Below are 11050 nucleotides of genomic sequence, written 5' to 3' on the forward strand. Positions count from 1 at the left end.
TTGGCACAGTGACCTATGTTAGGATTTTCGACATCAGTGCCGTATATGGCAACTTAAGTCGGTTTTTAGATATAGCTGTCCTATAGACCGATCTCCCGATTTGAAGCATTTGGCCATAAAAAAACGTATTATCCACTGAGATTTTGCACAAATTGTTGCGTTAGACTCCTTGACATTCCTATCGAATATGGTCAAAATTGGGCTATATTAGTATATAGCTGCCATTACCCAATTTAAGGTCTTGTTCCCATAAAATGGTGCATTTTATACCCGATTTGCGCTGAAATTTGGCATAATGAGCTGTGTTAGTCTCTTCGATATACATGTACAGTATGGCCCAGATAATTCCATAATTGGATATAGCTGCCATACTCGTATAAACAGATCCCCGATTTATGGTTTTTGCCCATAAAAGGCATAGTGACCTATGTTAGGTTTTTTGACTTCCATGTGCTATAAATGACTTAGATCTGTGTGTATTTGGATAAAGTAGCCATAAAGACCAATATTCTGTTTTACAAACTTGAACCGTTAATTGTGTGTATTGCACCACTCGACGTCCGTGCCGAGTTTGGACCATATTTCACCGTGGTGGAGGGTATATAAGATCCGGCCCGGCCGAACTTAATGCGCTTCCACTTGTTTTTTCTGAGTTTATTATGTAAAGACTCTCACGAAAAAAAAGGAGATAATCCCTTAGTTGACCTCGAGGAATGGTTGCACACATCTCTATTCAGAAAATTACATAAACTTTTTTTGAGCTGCCAAAATACTGGCAAGAACATTCCTTAAAAGTTCTTAAGTTCTAAAGAGGCTGTGGAGTCCAATTATCAGAACAAAATGCAGCATTTTATTCCGCGTGGAGCTCTCCATTTGGGTGGACTCTGGGAGGCGAGAGTAAAAGTCACTTTAGAAAAGTTTTCGGAAACTTCAAGCATATCTTTAAAGAATTCCAGAGCCTATTGGTAAAAATTACAGCATGGCACAACTCGCGTCCAATAAGTACAACTTCTCAAAAACCATACGACCTCTCGAGACCATTTCTTAATTGGCTCACTCATCTTGACCCCATTAGATCTGAATGTCCAAAAAGCTCCACTTTCATAATCGGGAGATTGGTTGTACAATTCTGGTAGTAATTGTGATGAGTGGACTGTATTGGATGCTTCCAGAACCGTAACAATTTACCATTGAAAGTACAGAAGAAGAAGAAAAAAGGCAAGGTTTCAGTTTGCTAATGTGGAACAGTTTATTAGCGATTTCTTTGCTTACCGCCTCCTAACGATGATGCTGCACAAGTGAAGTTAGTTGAGGCTAAGCAAGCGCGAAAGACGCCCTTTTGATTTAGTAAAGTATTTCAGCCGTATAGATAATGTTAGAAAGAGACAAAAAGGGGGTTTAGTACGTACTAGTTAGTAATCAATTCGTTGCGATACATATTAGGATGAAAGCGTTGCCAATCTTATATTAATTAACGTTAAAGAAAATTCAAATGGTTAAATTCAATATAATTCATTTGCCTTATTCTAAAGATGTTTATGACTTATATAAAAATGACTGCAAAAATGTTGTTGAAGTTGCTTCAACATGCCGGCCGCCTTGCAACACTGCAAAATCAGTAGTGACAAGCACCTGAGATGACCCAGCCAAAGATGGTACTCTGTACTAGTGGCATATTGGAAGACGATTGGATTAGGCCAGCTCGTAAAACTTTGGATAGTTGATCATTCGCCACAATGATTTCAATATTCGATGGGTGAAAAAAATGTGGGTCTGCCAGGTCGGTTAGATGGTCGTACAACGCTTTAAGTTTTGGCTCATTAGTGGCTTTTGGTAGCACGGTGTGAAATTGAGATTTTACTAAACCATGAATCTGAATTTTTATTAAAGGGTCATGATACGATTCCAGATTTAAGCAGCAATACTCTTTGCCATCTCGCTTAGTAGTGCGAACATTAAGGCGTTCGACCAATTCTTTCAAAACCACGGTCTGAGCTTCTCCAGAGCTAAGCAGCAATCGCGCTTTTTTTGGACCAGTAGATGTCACGATCCGAGCAAGAGCAGTAGGAAGGAAAACGTGCATTGTTGGACGTCGGCTCAAACGCTCATTTAAGTGTTTCTGACGGCTAGAGGCTACAGGTGTTTCCCGAAGAGCTGAATCGCTTCTTCCGTTTCCTTTCGTCTTAAAATGGGCATTCCGATTTTGTTGTTTGGTTCCAGAGGATTTGTCGTCGGTATGAACCATAGTGTGGTGATTTTGTTGGCATACCATGCACTTTTGCCTGGATGGGCACCAGCTTCGTGTATGTGCAGTGCATAGGCAATTGAAACAAAAGCCTTTTTCTCTTATGACCTTCCGTCGTTCCGAGACAGGCATACGTTGAAATTTGGGACAATGTTTTAGGAAATGTCTTTCCTCGCAGATACGACACTTTGGTGTGCTAGATGTTGAGCTGAAATGTAGGATTTGGTATATTTAATGTGTGAACGGATTTGGAGAAATTTGACAACTAAGCTTTTGGAAGGATACACAGTTTAACCAAGGGTCGAACAATTGTACCCCTCTGTGTGCGTATTTCCGCCACACGAACCTTTGAATCTTGCCCAGTAAATACTTTGATAACTCTACCTAAGCACCATTCAGTAGGGGGTAAATTGTCTTCCTTGACCACAACGAAGTCATCCTTTTCTAAATTTTGTTGAGATGATTTCCATTTATATCTTCTTTGTAGTTCACAAACATATTCGTTTTTCCACCGTTTAGAAAACATTATTTGCAAAGATTTCAGTCTTTGCCAGCGATTCATCAAAGAGAGATTGTCTGAATACTCTTCAGGGATCGCCATAAGCGCTGCTCCTCTTATGAAATGGCCAGGGGTTAAAGGAATAAGATCAGTCGGGTCCTCGCTTATTGGTGACAATGGTCTGGAATTAAGCACACTTTCTATCCTGACCAACAGTGTGGAAAATTCCTCATAAGTAAATTTGAGATTGGAGGCAACTTTCCGTAAATGAGCCTTCATGCTCTTTACAGCTGCCTCCCACAGGCCACCCATATGTGGAGCATGGGGTGGAATGAAATGCCAGGAAAACCCGTACATTCCGTACTTCTCTGCAACCGATTTCTCGGCCTTTCTGAGGAACTCCTTGTATTCCCTTAAGAGAGATCTACTTGCTCCAATGAAATTGGTACCATTGTCTGAGAAGACTTTTTTAGGAAACCCCCGTCGTCCTACGAAACGATTAAAGGTGGAAAGAAAGGCCTCAGTGGAAAGGTCTGAACAGGCCTCCAAGTGAATAGCCCTGGTCGATAGGCAGACAAATATAGCAGCGTATCCCTTTTGCAATTTCGCATTTCGCAATTTGGAAGTTTTCAATTCAAACGGACCTGCAAAATCAAGTCCAGTGTGCGTAAAAGGCAAAGAGAATGTGCATCTTTCAGCCGGTAATGCAGCCATAATTTGGTTTCTCACTCGATGTTTATAAACGGTACAGATTTTGCAACTCCTGACACAATGACGTACAGCGCTCTTTAGGCGAATGATGTAGAACTCCTGTCGAATAGCACGCAACATGGTTTGATGCTCCGCATGTAAAAGAATCTTATGTGTATAATCAATAAACAGCTTGCAAAACCTGGAATTCTGTGGCACTATGATGGGAAATCTTTCGTTAAAGCTTAAGTCCGAGTTTGCCAAGCGGCCATTTACTCGCAGCAGACCATGTTCGTCGAGAAATGGATTTAAAGTCAATAACCTACTTTTGCAATTAATAGGTTGGTGGGACTCAAGGGCCTGGTATTCGGCAGAAAAGTATGAAATCTGTGCAAGTCTTACTAATCGAAATTTTGTAGAAATAATCTCCTGCGGAGAAATGAATACATTTTCTGTTTCCGGGAAGTTCCTTTTTTGACATCTCCTTGCAAATCGCAGCATGAAACAGATTACCCGTAGAGCCCGATCGAGAGATGAGAACCGTTCCAGTATATCGTCAATCACTTGTGTTTGGCAGGTAATAACCTTTTTCTCGATAAAAGCCTCTTTGTAGGTCATTTGCTTAGGCCAAAACTCAGATGGTTTGACGAGCCACTGTGGTCCATGCCACCATAAATGATTTGCGTCTAGTTCTGACGCAGTACATCCACGAGTACCAATGTCGGAAGGGTTATCCTTGGTTGGAACGTATCTCCAGTTGACATTTCCAACGTTTTCTAGTATCTCGGAAACTTTATTGGCAACAAAGGTTTTCCAGTAAAATGGAGGTTTTTGTAGCCAGGATAATGTAATGGTAGAATCTGACCACAGATATATTTCTGAAACAGTGAAGCTTAAATGTTGACGAACTGATTTCAACAATTTTGATAGCAGTGTAGCTCCACATAATTCCAGCCTGGGAAGACTGACAGTTTTCAACGGTGCCACTTTGCTTTTGGAAACTAACAGAAACGATGTTGTAGCGCTATCCGAAATAGTTGATACAATGTACAAACAGGCGCAGTATGCTTTCTCAGAAGCGTCACAGAAGCCATGAATTTGAATCCTTGCCTCTGGGGCGTAATGGATCCACCGAGGAATTTTAATATTCTCAATTTCATTGAAATTTGAAAGAAACATATTCCACTTTTCCAAGGAGTGTGGTTTGACTTCCTCATCCCAGTTCGTGCCGTCAATCCAAAGCTGTTGCATGAGAATTTTGGCCAATACAATTATCGGGGTTAACCAACCAGCTGGATCGAATAGTTTAGCAACTATAGACAATATTTTCCGTTTAGTAATCGGAGTAGACGGAATGGAAATGTTGGTGACTTTGTAATAAAATTGATCAGACATAGCATTCCATCGAATGCCTAATGTTTTGGTATCGCTTGTTTCTTCGATTTTCAAAAAATCTTCTGTAAGAAGGTCTTCCGGGGGCAAGTGTTGAAGAATTTTAGAGTGATTAGCCGTCATTTTTTTTGGATGCGTTAAATACCACTCTTAATTTGGTGGAGACGCTTTCAGATCTAACCACAGCATGGTGCGGTAGATAAAAAGAAGAGTAGCGATTGTTCTCACATATTTCCATTGATGGCGCGATTTCCATGTGATCAAGCTTTAAATATTCAGATAATACCCTTTTGTATTCTTTGGCAAGTTCAGGAGAATGTCCAAGAGTTTTCTCCATACGAAAGAATTGTCCCATAGCAATACGTCGCGAAGATCCGAGTACTCTATCAGGCGGTAAATCCTGTCGGAATGGCAGGCGGACCCTGTATCTCCCATCAGGCAGACGATCAGTTGTCTTTCGGAAAAATTCTTCGCACCGGGCATCACTTTCAGAAAGAGGTTTTGCAATTGGAACTTCCTCTATTTCCCAGAACTTTCGAATGTCGTCATTTAGAGTATCAGTGGATACCACCCAGGAAGCAAATGTTGTAACAGAGCGTGGTCTTGGTGGTCCACTTATCAGCCACCCAAATTCCGTTTCCTGTGCCAAAAGACTTCCAGAAACATTCTTTTGAACACCAGATTTAATGATATACGGTAAAATATCGCTTCCAAGCAACATATCTATGGGGCCAGGCTTAAAGAAGTTTGGATCTGCCAATTCCAGGCGATTTAACGCCGACCAATCAGAAATTTGGGTGGGAGCACCTGGCATTAAATGCTTCAGATTGGAAATAACAATGGCCGAGGTGCGTAATTTGAAGTCAGACTTTCGGGACTGCAGAGTAACATCACACAGTTTAGATGAGTTTTCCAGAACGGTTCCTCCTAACCCAGATATTCGAGTTAACGACTTTTTAGTGGGGATTGAAAGTTGTCTAACAATTCGACTTGAAATAAAGGACTCCTGAGAGCCTTGATCAACAAATACCCGAATGGCAAACAATGTTCCCAAGTGCTCGATGTTCACTAAGGCGGTAGGTAAAACCGTTTCTTGTCCGGAGTTTGCAAAATTAGATTGGACATTCGATACATCATCATAGGCGGCATAGGAAGTAGATGGCTCATCCTCATATTGTGCATCGACGTGAAATGAGGATGATTCATGTTGGTTGTTTTGTGAGCTGTTTCCGGTTGTTCCACTTGTATGTCTTGCACCTGAATTCCTATTTCCGGCGAGGCCAGTGGGATCCGGGTGTAGCATAGTATGATGTGATTGCTGACAAGTCTGGCACAACTTTTCGCTTTGGCAATTCTGAGCCTGATGTCCGTAGGAGAGACAGTTCTCACAAATCTTGTTGGTAGAAACAAACTTTTTCTTCTTACCCAGTGGCCAAGCCTTAAATTGTGGACAGCCCCTCAAAGAATGGTTCTGTCGACAAATTTTGCATGGGCGATAATTCGAATCCGACTTCGTGTGAAAATTCTGAGATTTGTGAGCAGATTGAGAAGAATTCGTCGGTCTCTTCATATCGGAAATTGACTCTAACATGTCTAACCTTTTCGCGATAAAATCATCCAGTTGACTCCAACTTGGCATTGATTTGTGGTCATCTATTGAATTCTCCCAAGCAGTAAGTGTTTCGTCCGGCAGCCTGGACGACACCCAGAAAACAAGAAAAGGGTCCCATGATAAAACAGATAAACCGTAGGACCTTAGAACAGTCAGACAGTTGTTAACTGTGAATTGTAAGTTCCTCAAAGCCTTCCCTTTCTCTGAGGATACGTGTTCAGTTTCGAAAATTCTCCTAAGTTGGTAATTTATCAGAATGCGTCTATTTTCATAACGCGATCGCAGAGCCTCCCAAGCCAACTTGAAATTTTCATCAGTGAGCGCAAACTGTTTCACGATCTGATTTGCCTCCCCACGCGTCTTTGACCGAAGGTGGAATAGCTTCTGCGCAGGAGACAATTTGGGGTGTTTGGCATAAATTGCCGTAAACATGTCCCTGAAACTCGGCCACTTATCGTAGCCACCACTAAAAAATTCAGTGTCGCATGGCGGGACTTTTACAACGAAACCCCCATCTTCCGTAGCCCTAGTCTCTGTTTCCTCCTTCGCCTTAGACTTCTCCAGCTTCTGCCTCTCAATTTGAACCAAATCAAGAATAGCCGCCTTACAGGCCTTGTATGCCCTACAAGATTCAGAGAACTTCGAGTGAATCGCATTGCGCACCTCTTGAGTGTACTCAGGTTTTTCAGACGTCATCTCCGTCTCATAAACCTGTGTCAGTTGACGCCAACGTCGCTCCAAGTCATCTAGTTCGACCTGCAAACTAGATGCAGTATGATCCTCAATGGGAATTCCAGAAAAATTGGCGCAAAAAGTGACCACTTGGTCCGAAAAAAAGATAAACCTCTGGGAACTCATCTTCAGCTGAATGTGAGAAGCGACGAAATACCAAACAAACTACAAAATTTGAGAGTATAACAAATAATGGCCTATTCAAATAACCTCAAATGGTACCTTTATCAGTGAAATAAAAGGGTAATATATAGACCTCTACTCGAACTCAACACAGATTGCTCTTCGAAAACCGCCGAAGACAACTCAGGTCCAATAACAAAACATCAATTACCAATCGCGATCATAGGAATTCCGTACCAACGTGAATATAGTACAAAATTCAACTTGGTCAAATATATCCGGTTACAGGTCTTAACGGATGATCCTAAAACGCAGTGAACCAATTAAAACCCCAGCACGGAACTTGTGTATACTGGTCTCCTTCGAAATATGGTCACTCTCTTTCTCCCAGTCACTAAGCCATTCGTGATAAAATGATTCTGAGAAAAAAAAAAATTCCACCAAACGTCTTGGGACTTCCTCCTGAGCTCTTCTTCCAGAAAGGAACTCTGAATAGTAACGCGTGCGTGCTATGGACTTCTTCTACCCCGATTCAACGTGCTCTCCTCCTCAGCGGCGGAGCGATTAATCCCAAAGTTCAGTGCTAATATTTCCGGTTCACCGTACTAAGTCTCTTATCTCCGAAATAGATAAATAAACCAAAGTTCTATGGCTCCTAAGGTGTCAATTGGTAATTCATATGAAATATAGTATGTCAAGTGTCACCTATATCCCAAGCCAGGACATATAAGGTGTAATGTAAAAATACAGGTGAGAGATGGGTTCAGTCCCATACAATTCATTCAGGTAAGCAATATGGTAAATAAATTCATGCGCTTAGATTGAAAATAATCGACTGGAGGTAAATAGGAAAAAAATTAAGGTAGCATAATGGGTTCAATACAAATAAGGGTTCCAATGTTGCGGTACTCTCTAATAAGCTGTTTATTTAGAAAATAACCATTTTATGGTTTCATGGCGAGAAATTGGGTAAGTGGGTAACAGAGTAATCGTTTCCTGGGATAATATATATGTATGTGCATTGACGTGGATTGTCCTTTATTATTCGATATATGACCTACATATATTCTCATCCCAAAGTATAGGTGAGTCAATATAAGCATCAAATATTATATTCAAGTATTGATGTCAAACTTCATCAAGATAACTTCATAACCTGATGCGCATATATCTCTAAAATTTAATTCGTGTTTAATTTCTTTCCTCCTCATGTATGAAATTTGTAGGAGCATCGTAGCCATCTGTCTACACATAACAATACATGTTTCATCTTCCAACCGGTGTATTATTGACAAATTCGTTTTAATTCAATTCCCGGCTGTGATTGGCCACTTGTCATACATGACACCTGTTGGACACTTTCAATTTTAAATATACAATCTCCTTTTGACTTCCAGATAATTTCGTGAATTCTTCGTTCTATCCAGATTTTTATTTAGAAAATGTAGCGTTTTTTGGCAATATCGCGTGTTTTTCAGGGACTGAAAGCCAACAACTATTTAAATTGATTTTCTCATAGGAATTTATAAAATTTTGTCAATGAAACTTACGTGAAACCATTGTTTCAATGAAAATAGAAAATTGTCATGATAAAAGGTAAGGTTCAAGGAAAAGTAGCAACATTCATAAAACAGCTTTTCTATGAAGAATGAAATTTCAGTAGTGACTTCACAAACGGCCCTCGTATGTATACTTTGTAACATGAATGCACTCACCGCTAACCTTCTCTCCCCCTTTTGCAAATCATACCGGTTTCTTGTCTGACTTAGCCGCTAATACTCCATGTGTCTCCAATTTCCAACAAATTCTATGATGTATTTGGGGCTTTTTCCCTTTCGTTTCTAGCACATGGAATTCAATTATTCAATGGATGCTAATCGATGTTAAGGCACAATTTTTCTTTTTTCTTTTCTTTAAACCGGAAACTTCCTTGCTTTTTACACACGCTTTAATTTCAGTAAGAACAAACTTGTCTAATTAGATTTTGCCACAACTATGTTTTAAACTTTCTATACACTTTCAACTTTATTTCCGTTCACCTCAATAGTTTTCTAATTAGAATCTTCCACATTTCTATTATTTTTTTTTTTTTTGGACTTTAATCGAAATGGCAGAGTACGACTCTATATGCCAGGTTGTACTTCCGAAGTTGGTGTCCCCACCAACTGTAAATTAAAACACGTGTATTAAAAATACAGAATTAAAACCAATGTACAGTTATAACTGTACTGTGTATAACGATGACTAAGCATCGAATCCCGAAGCGTCCGCTTCAGACGAATTCTAAATGCAAAGTGACATTTCTATTACGAAAAAGTTTTTGTTTTTCTCTTTTCTAAAGATTATTTCTTCATATTCATACACCATCCATGCAGCCTCGCTTCAAAAAACTAAATGAGGAATCGCCTCTCATTGGTCTTCTAGCAGCCTGAATGTATTCGTCTGCAGATCAGCACGGCTCTGTACGTATAAGAGATGAGTTTGGCTTTATGTATTTGCAGTGGAGTGGAAGAAGTCTCAATCTAAGAGAGTCAGTAATGGAAAGTTAGAGGTCTCAACCGTAGTCGCATAGGATTGGGAGCCTGTTAGTTAAGCCAGTGTGAAATGACAAATCCAATGGCAAAGGGAAGAGCGTCCGTGATGAGATTTCGTTTCTACCTCTTCCTCTGTACGTAGAGAATTATGTATGCCAGCAGCGGCGTGGGCGTGAAGTGCAACAAAATTTATATATTCGAGAATTACGAGTATATCAGTATAAGTAAAAAAAAAAAAAAAAAAAAAAATTGTGTCTCTTTGCGATCACTTATGTATAACAAAAGTGTGCAAATTACACCAGTGCTATTAGAGTATTACTCTCTAATCTGCAATTTCTTGTTGTTGCAAAGACAGATTGGAATGACAGCAACTTAGATAACAGTCGTACTCTTAAGTTCTGGGTTAGAAAACAGCAATGCAAATACACACTTTATGTCTATTTATTCCTATAGTCTCATAAAATTAAATGCTCTGAAGATTATCTTAAGCTCGTGAAGCAAGATTCGATCGTTCATATATTTTTGCTCGTGAAGCAATATTAAATCTTTATATAGTCTGCTTGTGAAGCAAGATTCGATTTCCATATATTTTTTGCTCGTGAAGCAAAATTAGTTTCCGAAGGTATCATCAAGAAACTCTTTTGACAAGAGCATTGAGAATTATTCATGTGGACTATGTGCGCCTTTTTTGGGTTTCAACAGTACAAAAGACAGTTTTTTATTTTTGGACTTTCATGTCATGTAACATTCAAATTTAATCGCCAAATCCCTATCCGTTCACACATTAATAAATCCTACGTACCTTTTTCCCATTGTCTTCTATGGAAGTTATAGAATAATTTGTTTTTAAACTAGAGCGGTGGACGTGATCCCAGCTTTATAGATTCACTTGTTCTTTCCAGGTTCGATGGACCATGTACAATTCTGGTAGTAATTGTGATGAGTGGACTGTATTGGATGCTTCCAGAACCGTAACAATTTACCATTGAAAGTACAGAAGAAGAAGAAAAAAGGCAAGGTTTCAGTTTGCTAATGTGGAACAGTTTATTAGCGATTTCTTTGCTTACCGCCTCCTAACGATGATGCTGCACAAGTGAAGTTAGTTGAGGCTAAGCAAGCGCGAAAGACGCCCTTTTGATTTAGTAAAGTATTTCAGCCGTATAGATAATGTTAGAAAGAGACAAAAAGGGGGTTTAGTACGTACTAGTTAGTAATCAATTCGT

At 39.8% G+C, this 11050-nt stretch overlaps 1 protein-coding gene across 1 annotated transcript; it reads right to left on the reverse strand.

Moving 5' to 3' along the window:
• Positions 1-1615: 1615 nt before the first annotated feature.
• On the reverse strand, positions 1616-10735 carry LOC131994747 (uncharacterized). Its single transcript, XM_059361617.1, has 2 exons — positions 10630-10735; positions 1616-2453 (listed from the first exon to the last, which is right to left on the reverse strand). The coding sequence occupies exons 1-2, from the start codon at positions 10638-10640 to the stop codon at positions 1616-1618; spliced, it is 849 nt and encodes a 282-aa protein (XP_059217600.1). The 5' UTR covers positions 10641-10735.
• Positions 10736-11050: the final 315 nt, after the last annotated feature.

Source organism: Stomoxys calcitrans, chromosome 2 (assembly GCF_963082655.1).
Source record: "Stomoxys calcitrans chromosome 2, idStoCalc2.1, whole genome shotgun sequence".
NCBI classification, from domain to species: Eukaryota; Metazoa; Arthropoda; class Insecta; order Diptera; family Muscidae; genus Stomoxys; species Stomoxys calcitrans.